The following is a 26,719-nucleotide window of genomic DNA, read 5'->3' on the forward strand; positions in this document are numbered from 1 at the left end:
AGGGTCTACCATTTATCTCGCAACCCATGCGCGCGCAAATTGATGAAAATGGCAACAGCGTTAAAATTCGAGAGATGTAAAAACCGTACAGTTAAGTTGGTAATCAACTGAACTGTGGTCCGAGATTCGATTCAGGATACAAGTACATCGGGTTTCATCGATCTTGTCGCGGCGTGTGACTCTAACACATATTCACGACGGCAGTCAATTGGCTGCAATCCCTCCTTCGCGTGCCCCTCGCCAATCGGCTCTCTGGCGTGAATATGTGTTAGTTTCACACGCCGCAACAAGTTCGATGAAACTCGGTGTACTCGGTGTATCCCGAATCAATTACCAACTTAACTGTACGGATTTTTACATCTCTAGAATTCTTGCGCTGTTGCCATTTTCATCAATTTGCGCGCGCATGGGTTGCGAGTTAAATGGTAGACCCTGTATATGTATATTTAAAAATTAATAAAATCATTTATGATTAGTTTAATACGTATCCAAATGTTATACATATATCTATATGTATCCTTAATACTATAAAAAGATATGTTTCAAATACCCAATTTATAAAGAACAAATTCTAAATCATAGATATCTACAAAAAATTCTTAATATGATATAGAAATGTAATTAACTATGGCAGCCAATTGTTTTCTTAAATTTTATATTCTGTGTATAATTAAAAAAATAATATTAAAATTATCACTTAGCAAGTGTATTATCTGTTTTCTTTAGTTGCCTCCTCATTCCACTCTTTACTTGGTTGAATAAATTCTAAATCACTAGCTTCCTCAGAACTTGATATGTTATCATCATCAAAATATGGTTTTGTGACTTCAGTAGTTGGCATATATCCTAAAATCATATTAATTAGTAAAAGTACTAAAGTACATTACTAGAAACAAAATGAATTGTCATTAATTTTAATAACACCAACCATTTGTTGGTCTTCTAAATATTTCAATTTCTTTTTCATCATCATCAAAAAAGCTTGTACCATCTCTAAGTAAGCTAAATGCATATCCATTCCAATTTTTTGTTTCTACATTTTTGGAAGACCGACAATTTGCCCAAATGAACACAATACATGTAATAATTCCCAAACATATAGTACCTGCAAGAATATATAAAATTAAAAATGATCTATTAGCGATGTACTATAATTTAATCATAATATATAAATCTATTGAACATCTTACTTATAAGAATAATAAAAACGATTCTGGGCATTCCCATAAATTTGTCATTATATCCTAATTTAAAAATTAAGTACGAAATGTCATGTACATCTGGCGTGATGAATATCTTATTTTGTTGAATGTATCCTGGTGCACTAGCACTTATAACATGTGTACCAGGTTGAAGTAATAACCAATAAGCTCCATTTAATCCATTTCTTACATGATGTATTGATTTGTTGTACGATAAAATAGCATTTTCAATGGGCTCATTATTTTTATTTAGAACGTATCCTTTTACCCCTTCGTTAAGTTTTTCTACCATTGCTAACAGGCTAGCTTTGTTGTTCTCCCATATATTTTTTGCATCATCTGTATTGCAACAAGTTACATACGCATCTATCATGAGTGTGCTTGTATTTAGATAAAGATAATCCATTAATGAATCTTTTCTTTTTCCACCGATACCCATGCCACCATGAATAATACCATTAGTATTTATGCGTAGATCATGATTGCACTTTGAATTTGTCGAGGTCATATGAATATTGTATTTTGTATATGATAATGCTATATCTTGCAGTACATCATCATCATCAGTTTGATATATTTCTCCATGTATTTTTCCATATTTACTCGCAAATGGAATTTCAATATGTTGTGATCCAATATTTAAATTTACTGCTAATGCAGTGTTAATTTGTTTAAACCAATTAATTATTACATTTGCATTCGGAGTTAATGTATTATCAATAGGAAATTGTAAATCATTTATAATAAATGGAGAACAAGATTGACTGTGATTTGTATTTTGAGTTAAATCTGGTGCAATGAATATTGTAAATTTGTCCAAGTAATTTGTAATTCTAGTATCTTTCCCATAATGTTCCAATAAATAGGTTGCAAAGTGTAATAAAAGCTTGGAAGTTACAGGTACACCATTTGAAATACCGGCAACAAAAGCTATAGATGGCCGACCAATCCGTTTATAATTATTTTCAATTCCAATTTCTAAACACATTATTCGAATACCTTCTTCTGTTTTACTTATTGTATGTAAAGTTGATAATTGTGAATACTTATTATTCAAATCAGTTAACACTTGGTTTACGATAGTTGGTTTTCGGTCTTCATCATGTTTTTGAAGTTCTATTTCCTTCGTTCGATGTTTTATCATTTTAACGTGAGTATCAAATATATTCTCATTATTTACGTGAACTTTTATTGATTGTTCAATATAATCTTCACAAGAGATCCTTAATAAATATTCACCGGGAAGAAGAAGAATTTTGAAATAAGCCATATTTTTTGAAACATGATAACTTTGCGTTCCAACTTTAATGACAGCATTTCTCAGAGGAACGTTATTTATATCTGTTACCATTGCACGAATGCCGGTTGTAAGACTACGAATAAGTTGCATCAAGGGTAGTAAGTTTTCACGCCAAATAGTTGGAATAGACTCTGCAGGTGGATACTTGCAGCAAGACAAATTGATACTTATCTGAAAATAGTACACAAATATAACAATACGTAGTGTATACATATACATAAAATAATGTTACACAATCTAAATCACACACTACTTACTACAGGTATATTATATTCCTTTTGAATATAGTTTTGTACTTCTTTGACGTCGTTATTAAGAAAACTACACGTTCCTTTATGTACTGATTGTTCATAATTTTTAGCAAGAATTTTATACATATTCATATTATTATCTGTATAACTAAAATAAAAATACGAAAGATTCCAATTATTATTATAGGTACTGTATATAATACGTAGAATATTAATAGTCTGCATTTTTATTACCTGATTTTAAGCGTACCACTTCCTAATATAATTATTACATCATATTTTTCATTAGATAACATTGTTTTAAATGCACTAGCAACTATATTCAATTTGTCAGGATTAGTATTATCCTTTTGTAATAATCTTGTTCCTACTTCATCGTACACAATAGGATTGCACTCTTGAATATCTAATATATTATCAAAACCAGGATCAACACCAGGAATAAAATGTAAAACAGAATTATTTAATATCCTTTGTATTGGAGGATCTCCAATTTGATTTCCCATAAGAATATGAGTTGCTAAACGTAATAACATTTCTCTACCCACTGGTTGAGAAGCAAATAGTCCTCCAATTAGACCAATATGAAACTTGTTCTCTTCTGGTCCACCCATCTTAACATAAATGATATTGTTAAATATGTATAAATATATGTATTGAATCATGCATTTTTTCTATAATATACTTACATTATGTGTAATTTTTAGAGAATGAATAGCCATGCTAACTAATGATTCTCCAGCTTGAAATTCTGCAACGTTGGGTTGATGACTTTCTAATTGACTAAGCCTAGCACTTAATTCAGCGTTTTTCAAATAAACATTTTGTAAATTTGCTATTAATCGAAAATCATACGCAGAAGACCTAAAATCAGAATTCATATATTTGTTAATATACATAATTTATTTAAGAATCAAGCATGTATGCATTACTAATTTCAATTGTAGAAAATAAAAAATTATAAGATGGTCTATCACATATAATATTAAAAAAAATAAATAATAATTTGTTTATAAACAACACTATATAGTTTAAAATAATAGCAAAATAATTAAAACAATAAAATATTCAATTAAAATCATTTTAACAGTCACATTCATATTCTCTTCTAATAAAGTAATGTGATATACTACTCTACTATATTCAATGTATATTTTGTGACATACTGAAATATTTACTTAATGTTCTGAGCTTTTAAATTTCTTCACAAAACGAAATGTGATCCTTTTTAATATTCAATGACACAAATATTATTATTCTGGAAGTTATAATTTTTATAAGAATTTATTAAAATAATCCCTGCGCTGATGATTATATCATAAATATCAAATATATAACTATACCAATGTTGAGGATCATCCCTCATTAGCGTAAAATCCACGGTTCGTTCTTCTCCAATATCAGCAGTATCTGGTACTGTTACGCTTTGTGTTTGAGGTTCATATCCTACTGCACTAGCTGTTACATTATATTTTCCTGGAACCAACAGACGCCAATAATCTCCACCATCAGCTGCATAAATGTCGTGTTTAATTCCTTCCACAGATATTTTAGCATGTGGTATAGGACTACCAATAGAAGAACGTACTACACCATGTATACCTTTACGAGACTATAAATTAAAGGAATAATAGTTATCTTAATAACATGTTACATTATTAATATGTATATAAATATAAGTACCATTTCAATAAGACGTAGAAGAGGTTCTCTGTTTTGCAACCAATATTTTGGTAGTTCAGTTGCATTTGGGAATTTTGTACAACCTACTTCTACAGTGATTTCAAAATCGTTACTATGTACATAATTATAATCTTGCATGCCTCCGCTAACAGAATACCATGCAGCTCCATTAGTTATACCATTTGGAAAACTCTTCTCTAAGACATTTTGAAAATTTAATCGTTCGTTCGGAAGTGGAGGACATGGTTCTCCAAGATGCATACGAGGATGAGCATTTGAGTATGCCAATGCTAACGCTTTGAAAACTTTATCATCTGGACTTAGATTTTCAGCATCAGATGCATACTGTGGTTCATTATCGTACGGATAATTTGCTACTAATGCTCCTCCATGAAAGTTAGCAGAAAGTACAAATGGAATACTTGCAATCCAATCCATTACTGCTTTTGTTTCAGGTTCTTGCTCTTTGTTGTACTGTAATTTAAAGAAATATAAATTCTATTAAAATTGATAATTAAAATGCTTTTTGAACATATTAAAAAAGTTAAAATTCATACATCATTTGTTTCATATTGATCAGGAAAGTTTCTGTTAAGATCAACACCTTTAGCATTTGCTCTTCCCCGGGTTCCATATACACCCCCTTTAGAAATTTCATAGCCATCTGGATTCATGCTTGGTAGGATATGCAATCTAACATTTTTTAATATTTTCGTAACTCTATCATCGCTTCCAAAGTTTTCACAAAGATATTTAAGTAACAGTAGTAAAATTTCTCTTCCAACTACTTCATTTCCGTGCATATTGCCAATGTACTTTACTTCTGGTTTATTTTGATTGTGCTTTCCAGGATTTTCTGTTATTTCCATGACATACAATTGGCGTCCTTTAACAGACTCCCCTATTCTATAAAGCCTTGTTATATTTGGATAATTTGAATGCAAGTCCTTTAAATATTTTTCCATCGCTACATAATTATGATGTTCAAATTTTGTATCTTGGAAAAATCCGTATTTATCTATAGGTCTTATAATTTCTTCAATTTCACTTCCATTTAAGTTTCCTATGTATACGTAAGTAAAACATTATGAAGGAATCATATTACAAACAGATATTCTTAAATTTATTAATTCTATAAATAAAAAAAATTGAAACTAACTGAATGATAAAAAATATAGAATATAAAATTCTAGATATATGATACAACACAAGGTATAGAGAAAACAAAATGACAGTAAAAAAAAATTAAAACAATATTTTATATTGGTACATTAATGGATAAATAATTACAGGAAAAGGCTGGAGAACATTTAAGAAAACTAACTCACTGTTTAAAGCAAATACGATACTTTATTTTTAGTTTCAGATATACATTTAATTTAGATATACTATACATCAAATTACAAATATAACTGTAACTTATTTCATTACATTTTTTTTTTTTACGAACATTAATACAATTACAAAATAAACAATTGTATGTATGGTACTAAGCAGTCTCAATATTGTTCATACATTTTTCATATACCTCATATATTTATGTTTCTTTATATAAACTATCAAAAATAAATTAAATAACAAATTCTAATTCTTTCAAAATAGAATTTTTTTATGAAATGTAAATCACTTAATGTAGTACGAATCTTTAAAAAAACAGATCTAATCTAAACATTTTCAAAATATATTAAAGTATATATCCTTTTGTTCGTTTCTTTAAAAAATACTCACTGTATTCATTTGTTCTTTTAAATGTTTGATAACTTAAAAGAGAGCATTGATATGAAAAATAAATCATGTTATACTCTGTATATAGATATGTTCAGTACGTAACAATATTTTTTTGGCGTATATATAATTTTAATACGCATTTACCAAATGTTCAAGCATATCGTTAACAAAAAGTTGTATATTAAATATGTTATAACCAATAATTAATAACATACTGTTGTCAAATTTATGCTTTTTTTAAACAAAATTAAAATTAATTTTGTATGTAAATGATAAAATATTCAACAAATAACAAACAAAAAATGAAAATAATAAACAAAAATTCAAAAACCGATGCTTTTCTAAGGTTTATGTTTTGTGTTTAAAATGAATGATTATCTCGTGAGCTAATAATTTTCGAAGTTGATTGTTTTTTTACAAATAACAAATTTGGATATATTTTTCTCCATACCTTGTGTGTGTTTTTATGTTTGTTCATATCAGTAATAAAATAAACTATAATAAAATTTATAGATATATCAGTATTAAATAATATGGTGTCGAGATATTATATGAATGCTGTAAAATGAAAATAAAATGATAAAATAAATAATCATATTGAAATAATAAATAAAAATATAAATAAAAATTTCGAAAAAAAAAAAAAATAATACTTTTATATAATCATATTTAATAATGAATATTATTTTAAGATGGAATTAGTGTAAAGAACGCAAAATATTGAGTAGCATGTAATGAAAATCTGTATCTTGATTACCTTGATCATTATAGGTGTCCTGTTTTAAAGTAAAATTAAGAATGATTGGTTTATCTAAATCTACAGTAACATTTACTGGTTCACTCGGTTGATATCTAAAATTATAAAGAAGTGTATTTTATAAAACCAGACGTAATTATCTACCATATAAAATATGTTTGAAATAGATATTATATATCTCTGTATACTTACCCCCATGCTTCTGCATGAATACGATAGGTACCAGGAAGCAACAAACGCCAATATTCTCCGCGATGTGTGGTATAAATATTGTGATTTATTCCATCTACAATGATAGATGCTGTTTCTATTGGTTGACCATCTGTATCCCTTACAACACCTAAAATTAAAATACAGTTTATTGTACCTTATAAGTAACAATAATTAGTAACAATTAGTAATAAATAAATACAGGTAACAAATAATTAAACACCTTTCACTCCAATATGTGCTTGCTCAAGATATTTTATAAGAGGTTCTTTGTTCAATCTCCAATGCTCTGGCATTGTGGAAGCATTCGGATATTTACAACAACTAAGTTCAAATGTTATTTCAAATGCGTTAGAACGAGCATAGTTAAAATCTTGCATTCCTCCAATAACTTCATACCTGAAACAAATAAACTTTAATAACATCTTTTTACCAATAATATTTATATGAAGTAAAAAGTTTAGATATTTATGTTTACCAATATGCTCCATTAGTAACACCACCCTGGAAAACATCTGAAGGACATGCATTACCTGCTCGCATTTGTGGATGATTATCAGCATATGTATGAGCTAAATATTTGAACAATTCATCATCCGGACTTTTACTTTCAATACAACAAGAAGATGAAATTCTAAAGGGAACAAACTCATTAAACATGATATATCAAATTTATATACTTAAAGCACAAAAGTATTACTTTTTCTTACCCAGAATCATAAGGATAACTAGCCACAACAGCACCTCCATGAAGATTTCCTGATAATACAAATGGTTCTGTAGCAATCCACGTCATCATAGCTATTGTTTCATTTTGACGCCCATCTAATATGCTTCCACCTTTTTGAAGATGATTAGTTCTCAGATTAAACTGATCTGGAAAATCTCTATTTAAATCAACATGATTTGCATTCTCGCGTCCTGAAAAATCTTTCTTTGATTCACATTTTCCTTCCTAAAAACATATGTTATTAAATAAATATACACATTCAAAGTGATCTTAAATGATAAGATAAGCAAGGAAGAATGAAGATATTACCTCTGATTTTTCAAAACCATCAGGATTCATTGATGGCATAAGAAAAATATCAGTGTTATTAACTAATTTTGTAATTCTTTCATCTCTTCCATAATTATGAAGCAAGTATTGAGCAAGATAAATTAACAATTCTCTACCAACAGCTTCATCGCCATGCATGTTAGCAACATATTTCACCATTGGTTCACACAATTTTCGTTCTCTAACATTTTCAGAAATTTCAAAAACTAATAAATCTCTACCTTCCACAGACTTTCCAATAGAAGACACTTTTGCCAAATTAGGATATGATTCAACCAAAGAACTGAACAACTGTTTGAGTTTATCATAGTGTGTATAGTGAGGAATGATAAAATTTTCTTCTATGGTAGTTTCGGAATTTATCACGAAACCATTAATACTTCCGACGAATAAACAGATAAAAAGTACAATATTATACATTCTATGTACATGTACCATATTTGTGTACATATATTCCCGTGATATTCTATGAAACTTTTTTGATTTTAACAAGACATTCTACAAAATGCAATATATACAATACCAATATAGCATCCTGATGACGTCTGCAACTACGAGCGTGGGTAGAGTAGGGTACGGAGGAACTATATATAGAAGACTCCACAAGACTCTATCGATAGGGAATTTAACTCTCATCAATTTCACACGGTATGGAAATTTTATCACGTTGGAGTTTATAAATATTAGGTTCTAATGTTAGGTTAGGTAAGGTTAGAAGTCAAGAAATATTTTATATTTTTGTTCAATGATGCATTTGTATAAAGAAAACTTAATAGGTAATAGATTTGTTATATTATATTGTAGTGAAAATGATGTTTAATTTATGTTATATCATTTATACAATTTCAAACATTTAGTTGCAAATATCTTAATATATAATTACAGATGACTCTACCCTTGACAGTGATGAAAGTAATAATAGTTATGATGATAATGACAGTGATAGTAGTATGCAAAGTCTCTCAGAAGATGATAACTTGAGTAGTAGCGATGACTCTGAAAGTGAAAATAATGAAGAAAATTCTGTTTCAAATAATAATCAAACATGTAGTTATACAGGTAAGTTTTGTACATCAATACATGTTATATTAATTTGTTTGTATAAACATTAAACCTACATCTACTATTATTGTTGAAGGTAATGATATGGAATCTAATTTATTAAATGAGGATGAAGAAGAGGATGAAGTTGTAAAAGCAATAATCAGGGCAAGAAATACAAATTCAAACCATCCTCCATCAATTATAACAGAAGATCATGTTGTAGACACATGTTTCCATCCTAATTCAGACATGATTGCTGTAGCTAATATTGTAGGAGATGTACACTTGTAAATTTTATAATTATTGCTCTTAAAAATTAATCTTAAGTAATATACAATAATTTAATAAACATATTTTTCACACGTTAGATACAAGTATAGTAACACAGAAACAGAACTTGTATCAACTTTAGAACTACATCTTAAAGCATGTCGTGATATAGAATTTAATGAAAGTGGTAAAACATTATTTTCTACTGCTAAAGATTTATGTATAATGCTCACTGATGTAGAAACTGAGAAATTAACAAGATTATATGAGAATGCACATACGTATGTATATAATCATCTTCTGTATAAAATATGTCATATATTTATTGTATAAATTATAATTTTTAGGGAACCAATATATACAATGACTATAATTGGAGAAAATATGTTTGCAACGGGAGACGATGATGGTGTAGTAAAATGTAAGAGACATTTATACTACTTTTTGTTTTGTTTTTAATGTATAATTATACTTATATATAAATATTTCAAGTATGGGATCTTAGACAAAAAGAAAATACACCTGTGTTTTCATTAAAAAAGATGGAAGATTATGTTAGTGCTATAGTAACAAATGAAGAAGCAAAATATCTTGTGTGTGCAAGTGGAGATGGATCTCTTACCACATTCAACATACCAGGAAAGAAAATGCATGTTCAAGTATGTATAAATAAGTATTATACATTATTTGATTATCTGTTTACATATAATTATTTTACTAGTCAGAGGAATATGAAGAAGAATTAACATGCCTTGGTTTATTTAAATCTGAAACAAAAATTTTGGTTAGTACAAGTAAAGGAAAGATGTATATATATAATTGGGGAGAATTTGGACTTCATTCAGATGAATTTCCAAGCTTAACTAAAAAGGCTATAAATTGTATGATTCCAATTACCGATAATGTTGTAATAACAGGAGGAGAAGATGGAATGTTAAGGTAAGATGTAATCTAAGCTTACATACAGTATAGTATGGTCTGTATTCTGTATGACAAAATAAATTAATACATGTATTTGTTGTATTAATTTACAGAGCTACTAGTTTGTTCCCTCGTCGTAATCTTGGAGTAGTAGGTCAACATGATCTTTCTATTGAAACACTTGATGTTAATAGGGATGGTACTCTAATTGCATCTTCCTCGCACAATAATGACATCAAATTTTGGAATGTACAATATTTTGAAACCTTAAATGTCACAGAACCCGTGAAAGGTGGCAAACAAAAACAATTGAAGCATAACCTTCCAAGTAGTAAAATTGATAATGCGTCTAATTTTTTTTCTGATCTTCAATAAACAAATAAAGATAATAACTGATGTAAAATGGTATATTTTCATTTTCACTTTTGATTCTAAATAATTATTCAGTTTGTTTCTGTTTATATGATTTCTTTTATTCCAAAAATGATAGTAAAAGTGCATCAGATATATATAGGTTATATATGTTTACATTTTCAAATAGTGATAAAGACTTACTGGATAATTACAAATATTTTATACATTCTTTGTTATATTTATTAAAAATATTTATACGCGATAAAAGTTTTGATACAAATAAATAAAGCATAATATAACAAATTTAAGAATTCATAGTACATACATAAAAAATTTGAATGATATATCTTATTAACTTATAAATAATACTGATTAATGTAACAATCTAAATACTAATAAATTTACATAATTGATCTTTGATTATATTCAAACGTGTGAATATAATTATTTTAATATCATGTTTGTAGAAGTGAGAATATGTTTTTAAACAAATATTTTAGATTATTTAAAAAAAATTTTAAATGATAGATGTTCCATACCTTAATTACATTTACGAATGATTTAGAAAGTAAAACTCAGCCTTCATTATTATTGAATAAAATATATTCTTGTTTACGACATTACTGATGATTTATTTCACGTAAATACTCTGGCGTATGGTAATGTTGCTGCTGTGCATGAGCAAGCGAAGGATGAATCGGAGGTGGAAAACACCGAACATGTTCAACACTTGTTGCATCACTATCTCCGCTTTTCAAGTATTTATTTAATACAGCAAAAATTTGTGAATTTAATACTTGAAATCTTCTGATTCTATCCACCATTCTTTTTAAGTGCTAGTTAATACAGGTAGAAGTAAATAATTAATTAGATATAGTTAATGAATTGAAGTATAATTCATGTATCAATACTTACAATTCCTTTAACATTTTCGTCTTTACCATCTACGCGTTGTACTCTTAAAATGTGATAACAAAAATCCAAAGCTTCGAATCTTCTTTGTTGACCAAGTAATACTATCATGGTGCATCCAGCCCAGTGCAATCCTTCACCAAATAATTCTCTAAAATATGGATATTCATACAAAATTTGTACATATTCTAATTATTACGATATCAATTTTATACAAATGTGAATCACTAACTCGACTGTAAATTCTGTTTCTCCGACGGGAATGCAATATACAAACTGCAATGCACTCCATAATCTATGAAATTCTGTGCATTCATCGACATTCATTACTCCGTTAGCGGGAGGAGGACCAACCCAAATGGGATCATTTAAAAAACTATGCAGTCTACTAAGTACTACTTCGAATATTGACAAACCACAACAAAGCCGTTCTCGTGTTAATAAGTCCCCTTCTCTGGCAATCATTGCTTGCTAAACAATTTAAATAAGATCTATATTTTCTGCATATTTTTTAACAGTTCTTTGTTACTTACCTTAGCTGTACCTAATTTATCTACATTTGGAACAATTTGTAAAGCAGCGTATTTAGCTTCAAGACGCTTTTGTTTGGTTTCTGGTTTTTCACCTTCTGAAGTTTAAATTGCTTTAACATTTAAAAAATGCTTTTATTTTTGAAAGTTGAAAAATCATACCTTTGCAATATGGTCTAGGCAATATGTTTTGAAATGGCGCTGCGTGTAATAAATCACAAACTTCTTCTTGTGATAGAGCTTGTTCCATTAAAAGGCAAAACAAAATTGTGTTACCAAATTCACGAAAATTATGGAAAAGTTCAGTTTTAGCGTCTGGATATTGCACAATGTCATTTAACTGGGCATGATAATACCCCAAAACTCCTGGAGAACCGTAATCATATCTCGGAAGTTTACAAACCTTTGGCATAGCCTCCATTAAGGTCTTAGTAAATTGGTGTAAACTTCCTTGAATTAAAGATTTTACAATTTTTAAAAGTTCTTCCATTACCACTGCAATACCTTGATATCCAAGAAGTTTACACATTGTTCGAAAATGCTGCGGGCCAACAAATCCTGAATATTGCCCATATTGTGTACTATACGCTAAATTTAATTGTTTACTTCCCCAGAGATAATGGTGAGACATTTGTGGAGGTTTATCTCTATGTACTGGTTGTACAAATTGTAGTCCGCGACATTTTACAAACCTATTATAAGCATATCATATTTTAATACGAATTAATTACTAATTTTATATTTTTCTTCTTTGTTTTGTTATACCTATTTGTTGCAGCATTATAGCAATAACTAGGAAGAAAATCATAATTCAGTTCCCAAAATACATGAAGTGTAATTCTTCCATATGGAGCTAAAACATTATGATTTGCTTCACGGAACATAGCATCATATTCATCCAATGCAAGCCATTTACTTAACAGTTTATGAGTAAGACGGTTCACTTGTAAAAGTCCTTCTAATTCCTATAAAATATATTGTATTATTTTGTAATTTAAACCCCTTATAATATTCAACTATTCAATAAAGGTAATTGACTTACTACAACTCCTGTGATATCGCCAGATTCAAATTTACTTATTGCTAAATCCAATGATTTTTGCATATCCGCGTTAATGCGCTGAGTAATCAATTTATTTAAATCAATACTTCTTCCCAATAATTGTACATGCCTCTGTTTAAGTAAAGTTTCGTATCTATTGGCGCGAGGATAAGGAAGTAAATATGCTCCTAATGCAACACATTCTACTCGAAATCTTTTATCTAACAAGATACTTGCAGCTAATTGTTTATAATGAGCAAAAATTTGTTCACTAAGCTTGTAAACGAACTGATCAAAACATAAGTTCACTTCAGCTTCTACTTCATCGTAAAGAAATTGTTTACGAAATATAGTTAAAGCGTACAATGCGCTATCATTGTACAAATCAAGTGGATATAAAACATACCTAAAAAAAATATTGCATTAAAAAATGCAAATCGTAAATATGTCTTACTTTTACTTACTCCATCATTGATGGTTCCTTGCTTCGTAATATATGATCGGTTAATATCCACGGCATGGACATCTCGATGGGAAACTAAAATATGCATTGATAATTTTTGTACTTGGTATAAAATCATTAGTACAGATGATAATAAAATATTTATAATGACATTAATATAATAGAGTACCTGAATACGCTTTTCCATGGTAATCAAATCACTGCACTCTTCATTATGTTGATGGCGTACTTGGCATTTCTAACCATGAAATCAAGCACACAAAATACTATTTTTAGAGCAGAAAAATTGAATAAAGAGTTTTAATTACCTGTATCTTTCGACCCATAGTCATTTCTAGGTAAAATTCCCTGTACCATAATTGAGATAAATCACAACAGTCCTGCAATGATTCTACAAAAAGATGAATGTATATATTAACAAATTACTGTACATATTATGAAACTGACACTATGGTAAGTTGTACTTACCACTAAAATTTAAGAGATAACTCCAATAAAAACTAGTTTTATGAAACTGATCAATTTGAACAAGGTACTGTCCATCAATATCTTTTCTCAAAGTACGTTTTCCACCACTCTTATCAGCAATCAATGATTCTAACATAGTACGGACCATATAAAGCTGTGTCGAAGATGGTCCTAAATAAATATATTGATTTTAAAAGTCAAAAAGTCAAAAAGTCAAAAATTATGTAACATTGATAAATGTAATTTTTTTCAATCTTACCAACATTTCTGCGTGGTACCTTAATACCAAATCCATTGTCAGGATCTTTCTTTCCTTTTAGTGCAGGATCTCCTAATGGTTCTACACCAAAATGCCAATCTGCACAAGTTTCTCTTACAGACACAATAATGCTAAAAAGATGGATAAATAATTTAATACTTGTACAATATCCTTTGTTAAACAAATTAATATATCTACCTCCTAATAAGATCTTTTTTATTTTTTATTGCTTTACGCAATGGTTCTCGCAAAATAAGTTGTACAAAATCTTGTAACTCTGCATATATATTTCGACGAATCGCATCAATAAAGACGGTTTCCATACGCGCCATTAGTACTTGTAATCCCTTAATCATTGCAATAACTTCTATCAAAGCAAATTTCTCTTCGTCTGTATAATTGTAACGTGTAGCCTAAACAATAAAATATATTTATAAATATTCTGTTACGAATAGAAAAATTATTAATATATCTTACTCTCTCGTATTCTTCAGCTTCTTGTGGACATTCTTTATTCATATGATGATCAGTTGGATGGAGAAGTTTCCAGCTATAGAGTTCGGTCACGACACTCGTCCACTGAGAAAGTAATTGCAATCCCCGTAATGCTAATTCTGCAGTTTCCCGATTTTCTGCATCACTTCCACATTCTTTATATGTTGTGGTTACTTCATTACTATATCTGTATTGTGATTAATAAAATTAATATTTTTGTATAAATTCAGGATTACTGTTTCTTTTTTCATATTTAAAAACAGTAATTATTTGTTATTATTACCTTGCTAATTCACTAATGTATTTTACATGATCTTCTCTAATTTGTGGAAGGTGTACCATAAGATCAGCTTGAGGGCTTATACTATTTGAAGAAGAAGACAGTGGCCATTTGGATGCATCAAAATGTTTGGAACGTTTGATATAATTAAAAGGTGCAATTTGCATGTCACCAAATAATGGTACTACTTCTAAATTTTTGAAGATTCTATCAATTCTGTCCAATTTTAATTTCTTTTTTTGGTCTAGTTTATTGATATTGCAGAGTTCACTATCCATTAAGAATAAACCAAATCCCATTACTTTTACTAACATATGTTTTTCATTTGGGGTCAAATACATTTTAGTCTCAAACATATGAACACATATATTAACAACATCTGCAAGCAACTCTTCGTATCCTGCAATCTTTTCCAAATTCTCTTTTACTGTATCGCGAATTTTATTTTGGGTAGCTAAAAACATTGATAAATTTTGAGATTCTTGCAATGTTTGAGAATCAGACATTACTTTAAGAAACTGAGCAGCTCTGAAAAGAAAGTGTTATTCTTTTCAATCAAACTTTTTGTTACTGATACAACTAAAAAAATAACCGTTACCTTCTATACGTAGAGTAATCATTTTTCACGCTAGATTTCATATTTTTAAGTTCATCTAAAACTGCAAACATGTTAATAAATTTTCCTAATGTAAGTAAGTATGCTTCTGAAACAAAATCTTTTCTTTTTTCATGATGACATAAACGTTTTACTTCTCCAGAAAACCTTTCAATTGCTTTTCTCTGAAAGATAATATTATATGAATTTCATACACATAAACATATATACGTACAAGGCAAAATTATTAAGTAATTAAATGCTTACTTGAAAATACATAAAATTCAGTAATTTATTTACTTCTGGTGCTAATACTTCTACTGTTTTTTCATAAATTTCTACTCTGTTCGGCTGTTCATTAGATTTTGGCTGAGGAATTGCACGGGAGCAGCATCTCCATGTATATAACATCACTGCATGTTTCAATCCTTCCTCTAATAATTCATTCTTTAAAATAGAAGTAAAGAAGATTATTTTTTATAAATAGTAGAAAAAGATTTATATTTGATAGTTATTAATATAATTACCAAACTTGCATGAACAGTAGCCTCTTCAATATATTTTGCAATTCCAGTTACAAAGCCATTTCTATCTTCAAAATTAGTATCAAAATTGGCTTGATATACTATAGAACATGGTTGTGCCTCGATGCAAGGCTGTTCATATGGCAATGTGAATTCATCAAGTACATCAACATTCGACAAAGCATCACTTAAAGTTACTTTGTCGGTAGCCATGATAACTTAAAACTGGATAAAAATATTACATACTGTTAATACTTGAATCTCATTAAAAATAGATATATAATATTAATCAGTTACTAAGAAATATTTATCTACAATTAATCATTGTCCTTTTATGTGACTTACCTCTGCTTACCTCTTCTAAGATTATGTTTCTAGAGATAAATGTACTAGAAACTTATAGTTATTATAAAGTGAAATAATTTTCAAATACTTTACAGTATATCTAACATATTTTGATACAATAATGTTTGATACAATAAAGTATACTGTGAATACATATACTTTTAACACTCCACCCTTTTACTATAATAAATAAAGTGATTATCCTATCAACAATATTTAAAGTCTATGTTGCAAGTTTACCGCGCATAAATCGACACGCAACGTGATGCGCGCCAAAAACTCAACTTATATAAATTGATATAAATTAGTCAAATAAGTTGTGACAAAAGTGGAAAGATTGTACAACAGATGAGATATAAAATAGAATCTATTCTTCTCTATTAAAAACATGGAGTGAGGGAAACCCGCAGCTCTTCTTGACATAACTAGATTAGACTATTAGACCGAAGCTGTATTTAAAAAGCTTCAATTACTCAATGTACTAGTAATTTTGTACCAAAGATAAGGAAAATATTATGTGAAAATTGTTCCTGAAAATATTTCTCATATTTCTATTTTCTTATAGGGCGGTATTCACAAAGTATCCGTCAGATTCACAGTCGTCGATTCAGAGAGCGCCACTACGCCTTGCTGCCGAGTTACATATCTACATTGCAGTAATTGTAAGCAATAGAAAATATATAATATGGTGGACAATGGCGCTACACGGTTTAAGAAATATATATTTTCATAACATATAAAAACAATTCTTGTGCGTATTTATTGGTACTTGAATAATTGTAACATGGAGACTCGAACAAATGAGCTATTAACAACAGGCCCATTAGCTACGGTTAAAGAGGAACCGCTTGATCACAGTGGCGCGAAGCAAGACATGCAACCATCCCAAGTACAGGGCGTTTGCATTGAAGAAGAGTGCGAACAGCGTATTGAATGTACAACAGATGGTCAAGAGAATGAAACGCGTGCATTTTTATCGAAGTGTGTATTTTGTGGAAAAACATTCACTTTTGGTGATGATCCAAAACTTTTAGAATGTTTACATGCAGCATGCACAGCATGTGTCAATAGTAAACTCAGTGATCATAATACATCAGTTGACGTGGATGTCTTGTGTAAGACTATTACTTATTTATTATTTTTTATTTCATAAATCCTAATATGCGTAGTATATGATTTTTAGTTTGTTCTCAATATTCATATAACTAAGTACTCAAACATTTTATCTGTTTTGAATATATTTTTGTATTTATGCAATTAAACTTTTTGCTTTAAATGTATATACGTACTTCATACAATTAACTTTTGCTAATTTTAAATTATACATATAATAATACATATTTATTGTTACAGTGGAAAGCAATGTGATTGCATGTCAAATTTGTAATGTTACCACTCAAGCAGAAAATTTAATTGAGAATCGATTTCTTTCAAAGTTTATAGAAGAAGATAATAGTCCAGGTACTGATGATGAATCTAAAGAAACAGAGGAAGAAAAAAAATGTACTAGTTGTCACGATAATGCTACTGCCACAAGTTGGTGTGTGGAATGCGAAGAATTTATTTGTCAGAGTTGTGTTCTGGTAATAAAATTATAATATTGTATCATGTTATTATAGTTTTTTAAAAATCAGATAGAAATTATTTTGAATATCGTATCTTTCAGGCACATCAAAGATTAAAAATAACAAAAGATCACACAATTAAACCAAAGGATGAAGTAGCCAATGATAGAGATAATGTTAAGAAAAGTAGCAAAAAAATACCTGGCTGTTTGTTTTGTACCATTCATTCGCATGAACAGTTGTCTTTATTTTGTCAAACGTGTGATAGGCTAACTTGTAGAGATTGTCAGTTAACTGAACACAGAGATCATAAGTACAAATTCATTCATGAAATTGCTGCTGAAACACGATCTTCGGTATCTACTTTACTTAAGGAAGTGAGGTAATTTCCTTAACTTTTTTTTTATATTTTGTTTATACAATTACTACATTGTTTTAGAAATTCTAACTATGTCTAAAATGTGTTTGTTTTCAGTTATAAGCGGGTTTTATTGAAAAGTGCAATGAAAGTTATAGAAGATAGGCAAGTTCTCATTTTAGAAAAAAAGAAAAGTTTAGTACAAGACATAACACAAATGGTGGTGCAGTAAGTTTTTCTTAAATTTTGTACTTAATCTTATGTTTTAAACAAAATTATTTAACTTATATAATACCTTTTATACAGATTAACAAATGCAATTAACACAAGAGGAAAACAGTTGGTTATGCGTTTAAATGAAGTTTGTGATCAAAAACAGAATACTTTAAACGAAAAAAAAGTTGCTTTAGACCAATTATCGAAACTTACAGATCATTGTATTCAGTTTGTAACTCATGCTTTGAAAAAGGGTTCAGATATGGAATTACTATATAGCAAAAAGTATGTATTTAGTTAATACTGTAAAAGACTTAAAAATGATCAGAAACGTTTTACAATACCGTTATTACAGATCTGTTACGAGTCATTTGCAAAGAATCAAAAGTAGACGAGCGGACATTCCAAATCCAGAAATACCAGTTAGAATACACTTATCCTTGGAAAAAGTACCAGATTTGATAAAAGGTTAAATTAATAATAATAGGTGCTTAATTATATACTATTAATATAGGTAGTTTGTGGTATTGCTATAAACTAAAATTATTTTACTTTCTTAATTACAGTAAAATAATAAACATTTCATTTACATCAAATAAAATATATATATATATTTTTAATTTCAGTGGTTTCATCCATTGGAGCAATAGTTGTAGATGGTAGAGTATACCCTTCAATATCTCCATTAGGTGGAGTAAATGCACCATATAATGAGTCTCAAACAGATCAAAAGCAAACAACTAATCTATCAAATGTGCATATGGATGGTTCTTCCGTAGCTACACCATTACCAGCTGCAACACAACCCTCGAATAATATGCAACAAAATTCCTATCAGCAAGTGCCTCTTCATCTAGCATCTCAACAACAGCAGCAGCAACCACAATCGCAAAACTATATGCAACATCATCCTCTGAATAATATGCCACCTCGATCGTCACCACAGGCGCATCAGCCACGTGTGCCGTATGCAGTTAATTTTAATAATAGACTGCAACAGCCATTAATGATGCAACAGCGTCCTTTAGGAAGTTGTCATCAACAAGTAACATCATCTACACATCCTCATCAACAGGTTCATATAGACCAACTGGGACAGAACACAAGTTTACGCGGACTTCTTGCACATAATCCCCCTCCTTTTCGTCCTTCTACAAATCATGTACCATATCGCTTACCACCTTATAGATATCCTCCAAATAATTCTCAACGACCAGTACCACCACATACGTATCAACCACCAAATACATCTATTTCAATGCCTAATATGAGGCTTCAACAATGTAACCCAACTTCTCTTTCTACGCAACATATAAATTATCCTATTCAACAACCAGCTGCAGCTCGTTGGCATATTCCTCAAAATGTTAATCCTTGTCTTCCTTGTTATACTTCCCGTCATCAAACACCTTCCATGCCAGTTCCTACTAATGATACTTACAAAATAACATTAAAAAATCAGCAATCAAATGCAAATCAAAAATATAGTACACAAACAAGTACTATCTCCGACAATCCACCTCAGTCACAAAATGCAGTATCTGTTGGTCACACAGTCAGCTCATCAGTACCTAAAACGCCTAGTCCTGTGCCTGCTGGAAAATCAGATGAAACTGAAAAAAGTTTAGATAAATTTTGCCAAAAATCCTTAAACGATTTAATGCTCACTATCGCAAAATTAGATAGTAACGGAATCGTGGTAATACCAGAAGCTCAACGAAATCAATTAGATTCTACTCAAGTAGATAGTTCAACGGATGAAGGAATGAATCCAATGACTGAAAATTCATCAGGTATTTTAATAGCTTGGAAATAATTATATAAAATATGTTTAAAGATACATATAGTATACATGAAATATAATGATAAATATATATATACACAATTATATGTTCAATAGATAATTCAAAAAATACTGCAGCATCCATGACAAAGGATGATCCCAATGAAGACTGGTGTGCAGTATGTATGGATGGAGGAGATGCAGTATTGTGTTGTGATAAATGCCCAAAAGTCTTCCACTTATATTGTCATATTCCTAGCTTAAGATCGTTTCCTGAGTAAGTATATAAAATCCTATAACTTAATAAGGCTTATAAATATTCATATAAAATTCTTTTGTGCACCAGTGAAAGCGAAACTTGGCAATGTATGTTATGTACGAATGTTCTTGATTGCTCGGATGATCCCCCAGAAGAAAGAAAACCGAACACAATGAGCGCGAAAGAATTACGAATTGCGCAAAGAATTGTGTTAGAACTTTATTGTCAGTACGAACAAAGTTTACCTTTTCGCGAAGTCGTATCTAGTGAGGTAAATTTATTGTAATCGTTTATATTATATGTATTATGTATATGTATATGTATAAATGTAATTAAATTTGTTTGTTTTTCATCAACAGATAGTTGACTATCATCGTATTATAAAGAAGCCAATTGCATTGGATGTAATTAGAGATAAATTAAAATCTAAACATCCAAATCATTATACAGATTTGAGACAGGTGATGGCAGATATCAGATTGATGTTTAAGAATGCTTTTACATACAACCCTGTAAGTTTTGTTTTAAAAAGTTATAATTGTTTACGTTCCGCAATATCAGTATATTATTATTGTATTACATTCAAAAAATATTTTATATGATTATATGATGTTATTTTGTTTAGGTTGAGTCGCAAGTGTATCAAGAAGCTCGAAATTTAGAAGAATTTTTTGAAAAATTATTGTTAAAATGGGCTCCAAATTATGCTTACGATGATCCTTTTCTTTCGGCTGATAGAGATGAAGATGAAGAAGTATTTCCTCCCAACAGGAAATACCGACGTATAGTTAGTGATTGATTGTTATTTTGCACAATTGAGCACTTGAATATTCATATTATTTTTAAAACACGTTATATTTTAAAATAATCTGTGGACATTTCTTAGTTATATTGAACATTGCTTTTCCCATTTAGTGAATTGATAACGTACATACATTATAAATGTTTAAAGACATTAACAGAATAATTGAACAAACGTTTATAATTATAATATAGAATTCTTCGAATTTTTTGTTTAATACAAAAAAATTTATATCATGCTTGATATGTATAAGCTTATAAGTGCATGAATTTATAAATTAATTATGAGTATATTTTTACTCACAAGTTTTTTATCTATAAAACGTTCAGATGCTTACTATCATTTATGAATTGATCATGAAATCATTTGATAAAATATGTATCATTGTTGCACACCATTAAATGATTTATTAAAAATTATATTAATTTTATGATGAAGTATTTCAGTAAATACACAAGTGTATTTTTTATAAAGTATTATGACTTTTACATACATACATACACACACTATCATTCTAATAAAATTTCATAGGGAAAATGTATTATTCGTTGATAAAAAATTATAATTGACTATGTTCAGTAAACATACTAATTGGAACTGTTATAAACTGACACCATTCACTAAGATGATTTTAAAAATAATTCGTCCTTTTAATATTTATAGTATATGTTACATTTAATAGTCAAATACACGTTCAATTTATTTTGTAACAATACATTAAAATTAACTATCTTAATGTTTGGTTCTAACTTTAACTTATTTAACAGTAGTCAAATATATATATATATATATATATACTTTCATAAAATTTCATACATGTTAGATTAAGTCCAAAAGAATTACTTTTATATAAAAGTAATCAGTAGATTTTTTCAGATGATTGTGTTTCTAAAAAATTGATTTTGTAATAAAAATTGTAAACCTACAAATTAAAAAATATTACATGTTACATATGTAATCTTATAGTAGAATTGATTTTATAAAAATTTTATAAATTTGAAACACTTATGTATCATTTAAAATGTAATATGTTATGCTGATAAAAACTAATAAAAAGTTATGGAGAAATGGAGAAAAAAATGAATTTTGTCACTGTTACTAAAAATATTTACAGTGATTCCTTTTTTATCTTCAGTTGTACAATTTTGTGAGCGACCAATCATGTATTCCTAGTCCCTGAAGGTAACTGTTTAGTTCCAAGTTACAAGCAACCGTAATCATGCCTGTAAGTTCAAATTTTAGGAAATGGATCACAGGATTTGGTGCAATAAGTAGTGCTGTTTTTTTTCATCCAAATGATAATGATAATAATGAGGTACCACAAGAAGATAATCCTTGGATGCCACTCTCATCATCTTGGGCTAAATGGAATCATAATTGGGATAGGTTATATTCTGTATTATCATTATCAATGTTTATCTATAAAAATATTACTGACCTTGTAATTTACTCTTTATATGTAATTAAAATTATTTTTTCTTAATAAATGAATAAAATTAAAATTAACTGGTATGAAGTTATTAATTTAGTTAATTATTTATTCATTTATTTTTAATCTAATGCTTTAAAGCTTATAATTTTATTTATAGAAGAGATCCAAAAAGTTTAATAAACCCAAAGAAAGCAGGCAGTGGGATTGATGAAAATACATACAACAAAGAATTAATACATAAAACATCAAAAGCAATATGTCACATCATTTTGATTCGTCATGGACAATATAATACAAAAGCCAAAACAGAGGCAGAAGGAACACTTACAGATCTAGGTAAGTAATTTTTACAAATAATTTATGCTTTGATATAATGTTTAATCTTTAATAAATGTAGTTTTATTGCAGTATTGTAATTACACATTGTTATTATGATAAGCAGTTTAAAGATCAAAACAATCAGTTATTTATAATTTGATACTTATGTTTTACATAAAGTTAAATTAAAATTTAAACTATTACAAAGGCAGACAACAGGCTGAGATAACAGGAAAGAGATTACAGGAATTGGGATTTCCATATAATTCACTTATACATTCAACTATGATTCGAGCACAGGAGACTGCTGAAATTATACAGAAAAATCTTAAGAATGTAGAAGTAAAGAATGATTCACTTCTTAATGAAGGTGCACCAATTCAACCTGAGCCAATGATCCATTGGAGGCCTGAAGTAAATGTAGGTATTTTATGAAATTGGAAGAATTGCTTTTAAAAGAAATATGAATTACTAAGAAATTGAAACTATGCATATTTAAAATAATATTCTTTAGTTTTTTAGAGATGGACCGAGAATAGAAGCGGCATTTAGGAAATATTTTCATCGCGCAGATCCTAGCCAAGAGAAAGATTCTTATACAATTCTTGTTTGCCATGCAAATGTCATTAGATATTTTGTATGCCGGTAAGCTATATCTTGTATATTATTTAGTTATTTTATTGATTCTTCTTTTAATGTATTTATTGATTTTAGAGCTCTACAATTTCCACCACAAAGTTGGTTCCGTCTAAGTTTAAGCCATGCGAGTATTACATGGATCACCATTTACCCTGATGGCATTGTAACATTATGGATTTTTGGTGATACAGCTCATATGAAACCACAATTTATTTCATAATTAAAATACAATATAAAGTATTTTCAATGTATATGCTTGGTATTATTTTCAGTTTATAAATAACATGAAAACAGAATATTTACACTTATTTATTTGTGATAAGTATTATTTATAATTACTTATTGCATCAGTATTATTTACAATAAACAAGAATCGTAGCTCTTAGCTCGATATTATTTTCTAAAGATTATCTTTTAAGAAATCTTTAGAAAACGATATCAATTACCAGGTCACACCACGTGGAAGTGGCTATGACTGTGACCCGCCCCAACTTCTAGTCACGACAAAACAACTATGTTATCTTAGAGAGAATTGATGAAAAAACAATTTAAACTATGAAATGTTGAAACAGAAAACATAATTATTAACATCATAATTTCAATAACAAGTAAAAAAATAACAATTCTACATTTGTCAATAAGACGCAAAAGACATTTTATATTTTGTAAAAGAATTCAATTTCCTGTTTGGTTAGTTTCGCATCCCACTGCTAGATGGTGACAGCAATACAGTTTCCGAAAAAGGCGGTGATCATTGCCACACTTCCAAAGTGTCCATTAATTTAAAAGCATAGAACAATTATGAATATAATATTATTACAATGTTTTTAGTCAATTTCATTCATTTTTTATATGAAATTATGATATTTTATATATTTACTGTACAAAGTTGAGGATGAATTTTATATTGAAATGTAACCTATTGTAATATGTTCGAACTTATGGGAGACATGCATTGTAATAGTTCTATTATTTAATTGACTACTATCTTATAATATAAGATAATATTATAAATACTGGAAGCAAGTTTTCGGGTATCGAAAAACAGTTAGAATTGTTTCGGCCCGGTGGAAAATAGAGGATGTAGAAAGAAAGCACGGTAGACGTTACGTCGTTGATGAGCTCCGTGAATCCGGTCCGTTATCACTGGAATTTTAAAAGGCCGCCTCCTCGTCAACTTGGATTTATTCGAATTAAAACTCTACAGGGCCGCACGCCGTTTGTCTGCCCGATAAGATTCTTCCTCGTGAACAGGAACGGCCACTATTATTTTTGCTCGTTGCCTTAAAATCACGTTCCTCAAACTCTAATCTAACCATCAGACCCTCTATATTCAAGTTAAATCTGCAAATTTTAATTAACCTATCGAATAATAGAAACTGAGGATTTTCAAAGAAAGATTGGAAACTATATTTTTGCAAAAGTTGTTGAACAGGAGGTTAATGTTATTAGTGAAAATTGCAAAATCTAGATACGTTATCAGCAGAGTTTCAATCGATATACGTTTACAGTGTTCTGTGGTCGACTACCGACACTGAAATTGCATTATAGAGAGAACAAACCCGTAGCAACTTTGGTGATAAAATCACTTTTAAGAAGAATAATTTTATTATAAAATTAATAACAAAACAACGTGATTTTATAAAGTTCGTTAAGTGCAATCGTTTAATTTATTCAAATTTCTTGTCTCTGATAATTCAGCCTTGTTTTTACAATTATGTTCGAATTTTTTACACTATCCTGAGATTCTAAGAAAAATTTTAAAGGAACTTCTTTTCTTTTCTTAACTTCCACCCCCAAGTTTGAAGGTTTGTTTATGTTTGAGGAATTAGTCAGTGGGGCACCGTTTTAAACGTGTCCTTACCTGGAGGTTCGGCGTCTACGCTGGACTTTGCTTTATGCGGACACTTTATGCCCCCGATTGCGAACGACACCGGAACGCTCTCAAGTCCACAGCACCGATCAGGATCCTTTTCCGATCGCAAAACAACGAGAGCGGTTTAATTTAAGGTTCTAAGAAGGCCGGGAACTGTGTTTCCTTCGTTGGGGTCTACAAGTTGCCGGCACGTTTTAATAATCGTGTTCTAGACGACGAGCATTCTCGTAAAACAGATTCGTTTTTATGCATGATTCTCTTATCTCGACCCTCCGGAGGTTTCTCATACGATCCCAAATAATGTCTCGTGAGCGATGGAATTCTGTTGAATTTTGAGCTTTTTAGTTTCCATTAAGGAATTTTTAATTTAAAATTAAATTAAGTGGTTTTTTATTAAGAAATAGATTTTTAAAATCTTCTAAGCTTAAATTTTCTTAGAAGTTTTCCAAGATACGTTAATAAACTTAAACTGTATAAACGGTTGTAAGAAACTTAAGGGAGAACCGATAGGTTCAGACGGTTGTAACGTATGTAGAGATTGGGGGTCAAAAGTCAAGACACGAATGGAGATGGGGGTCGGCAACAATTTAATGGCTGCAAATGGCAGTGTTGGGAAAATTGCCAGTGCATCGGAGACGACGAGTAGAGACAAATACGATGCGGAGAAATATCGGCAATCGGTGCGGGTCCCATTTGGTCTTTAAACGTTCCATAAAAAGAGCTGGACACGATTTACGTTTGATTATAGACTGAAAGTTGGCACAAAATGACTATCGAT

General features: G+C 29.5%; 5 protein-coding genes across 8 annotated transcripts; 3 read left to right on the top strand and 2 right to left on the bottom strand.

Moving 5' to 3' along the window:
- Positions 1-563: 563 nt before the first annotated feature.
- svr (Carboxypeptidase D svr) lies at positions 564-8,823 on the bottom strand. Of its 2 annotated transcripts, XM_034340440.2 has the most exons (15): positions 8,171-8,823; positions 7,842-8,086; positions 7,610-7,765; positions 7,355-7,530; positions 7,114-7,261; positions 6,922-7,016; positions 4,994-5,499; positions 4,437-4,910; positions 4,097-4,365; positions 3,443-3,617; positions 2,988-3,367; positions 2,760-2,901; positions 1,191-2,673; positions 929-1,105; positions 564-846 (listed from the first exon to the last, which is right to left on the bottom strand). In XM_034340440.2, the coding sequence occupies exons 1-15, from the start codon at positions 8,639-8,641 to the stop codon at positions 710-712; spliced, it is 5,034 nt and encodes a 1,677-aa protein (XP_034196331.2). In that variant the 5' UTR covers positions 8,642-8,823; the 3' UTR covers positions 564-709. The 2 variants fall into 2 exon arrangements, with proteins under 2 accessions (XP_034196331.2, XP_034196332.2); XM_034340441.2 differs by lacking the exons at positions 564-846; positions 929-1,105; positions 1,191-2,673; ... (4 more) ...; positions 4,437-4,910; positions 4,994-5,499 and adding an exon at positions 6,122-6,722 and having other exon boundaries at positions 8,171-8,784.
- Positions 8,821-10,846, top strand: LOC117611935 (WD repeat-containing protein 55 homolog). Its single transcript, XM_034340446.2, has 8 exons — positions 8,821-8,967; positions 9,077-9,250; positions 9,330-9,522; positions 9,604-9,786; positions 9,853-9,926; positions 9,998-10,164; positions 10,227-10,444; positions 10,540-10,846. Exons 1-8 carry the CDS (start codon positions 8,937-8,939, stop codon positions 10,799-10,801), a joined length of 1,302 nt encoding a protein of 433 aa, XP_034196337.1. The 5' UTR covers positions 8,821-8,936; the 3' UTR covers positions 10,802-10,846.
- A 325-nt stretch (positions 10,847-11,171) lies between these two features.
- Sra-1 (Cytoplasmic FMR1-interacting protein Sra-1) lies at positions 11,172-17,059 on the bottom strand. 2 transcript variants are annotated; one of them, XM_034340443.2, is made up of 19 exons: positions 16,704-17,059; positions 16,352-16,573; positions 16,092-16,271; positions 15,828-16,009; positions 15,233-15,757; positions 14,932-15,136; positions 14,653-14,867; positions 14,455-14,585; positions 14,196-14,366; positions 14,036-14,118; positions 13,897-13,965; positions 13,729-13,802; positions 13,265-13,670; positions 12,988-13,187; positions 12,385-12,914; positions 12,226-12,320; positions 11,925-12,163; positions 11,696-11,843; positions 11,172-11,616 (listed from the first exon to the last, which is right to left on the bottom strand). In XM_034340443.2, the coding sequence occupies exons 2-19, from the start codon at positions 16,559-16,561 to the stop codon at positions 11,401-11,403; spliced, it is 3,879 nt and encodes a 1,292-aa protein (XP_034196334.1). In that variant the 5' UTR covers positions 16,562-16,573; positions 16,704-17,059; the 3' UTR covers positions 11,172-11,400. The 2 variants fall into 2 exon arrangements, with proteins under 2 accessions (XP_034196334.1, XP_034196333.1); XM_034340442.2 differs by having other exon boundaries at positions 11,175-11,616; positions 16,694-17,058.
- Positions 17,060-17,346: 287 nt separating this feature from the next.
- Positions 17,347-21,960, top strand: LOC117611934 (E3 ubiquitin-protein ligase TRIM33). 2 transcript variants are annotated; one of them, XM_034340445.2, is made up of 12 exons: positions 17,347-17,808; positions 18,047-18,276; positions 18,360-18,640; positions 18,734-18,844; positions 18,923-19,117; positions 19,188-19,300; positions 19,459-19,491; positions 19,612-20,625; positions 20,733-20,892; positions 20,962-21,145; positions 21,234-21,386; positions 21,500-21,960. In XM_034340445.2, exons 1-12 carry the CDS (start codon positions 17,478-17,480, stop codon positions 21,671-21,673), a joined length of 2,979 nt encoding a protein of 992 aa, XP_034196336.1. In that variant the 5' UTR covers positions 17,347-17,477; the 3' UTR covers positions 21,674-21,960. The 2 variants fall into 2 exon arrangements, with proteins under 2 accessions (XP_034196336.1, XP_034196335.1); XM_034340444.2 differs by having other exon boundaries at positions 19,459-20,625; positions 21,500-21,957.
- An 878-nt stretch (positions 21,961-22,838) lies between these two features.
- Positions 22,839-24,342, top strand: LOC117611936 (Phosphoglycerate mutase 5). The gene is made up of 5 exons (XM_034340447.2): positions 22,839-23,062; positions 23,266-23,444; positions 23,635-23,846; positions 23,941-24,071; positions 24,141-24,342. The coding sequence occupies exons 1-5, from the start codon at positions 22,896-22,898 to the stop codon at positions 24,283-24,285; spliced, it is 834 nt and encodes a 277-aa protein (XP_034196338.1). The 5' UTR covers positions 22,839-22,895; the 3' UTR covers positions 24,286-24,342.
- Positions 24,343-26,719: the final 2,377 nt, after the last annotated feature.

The sequence above is a fragment of the Osmia lignaria genome, chromosome 10 (assembly GCF_051020975.1).
Source record: "Osmia lignaria lignaria isolate PbOS001 chromosome 10, iyOsmLign1, whole genome shotgun sequence".
In the NCBI taxonomy this organism is placed as follows: Eukaryota; Metazoa; Arthropoda; class Insecta; order Hymenoptera; family Megachilidae; genus Osmia; species Osmia lignaria.

Coding starts and splice junctions, on each gene's coding strand:
- svr (XM_034340440.2), bottom strand. CDS start 8,641: ATGTACACAAATATGGTACATGTACATAGAATGTATAATATTGTACTT. Junction 7,531..7,609: donor GTTACTAATGGAGCATATTG/GTAAACATAAAT, acceptor TATTTGTTTCAG/GTATGAAGTTATTGGAGGAA. Junction 4,366..4,436: donor TTCTACGTCTTATTGAAATG/GTACTTATATTT, acceptor TTTAATTTATAG/TCTCGTAAAGGTATACATGG.
- LOC117611935 (XM_034340446.2), top strand. CDS start 8,937: ATGATGCATTTGTATAAAGAAAACTTAATAG. Junction 10,165..10,226: donor GAAAGAAAATGCATGTTCAA/GTATGTATAAAT, acceptor TTATTTTACTAG/TCAGAGGAATATGAAGAAGA. Junction 10,445..10,539: donor GGAGAAGATGGAATGTTAAG/GTAAGATGTAAT, acceptor ATTAATTTACAG/AGCTACTAGTTTGTTCCCTC.
- Sra-1 (XM_034340443.2), bottom strand. CDS start 16,561: ATGGCTACCGACAAAGTAACTTTAAGTGATGCTTTGTCGAATGTTGAT. Junction 14,119..14,195: donor TTATCTCTTAAATTTTAGTG/GTAAGTACAACT, acceptor ATCTTTTTGTAG/AATCATTGCAGGACTGTTGT. Junction 13,966..14,035: donor CTATGGGTCGAAAGATACAG/GTAATTAAAACT, acceptor TTTCATGGTTAG/AAATGCCAAGTACGCCATCA.
- LOC117611934 (XM_034340444.2), top strand. CDS start 17,478: ATGGAGACTCGAACAAATGAGCTATTAACAACAGGCCCATTAGCTACG. Junction 18,845..18,922: donor ATAACACAAATGGTGGTGCA/GTAAGTTTTTCT, acceptor CCTTTTATACAG/ATTAACAAATGCAATTAACA. Junction 19,301..19,458: donor AGTACCAGATTTGATAAAAG/GTTAAATTAATA, acceptor TTTTAATTTCAG/TGGTTTCATCCATTGGAGCA.
- LOC117611936 (XM_034340447.2), top strand. CDS start 22,896: ATGCCTGTAAGTTCAAATTTTAGGAAATGGATCACAGGATTTGGTGCA. Junction 23,063..23,265: donor TGGAATCATAATTGGGATAG/GTTATATTCTGT, acceptor TTTTATTTATAG/AAGAGATCCAAAAAGTTTAA. Junction 23,847..23,940: donor ATTGGAGGCCTGAAGTAAAT/GTAGGTATTTTA, acceptor AATATTCTTTAG/TTTTTTAGAGATGGACCGAG.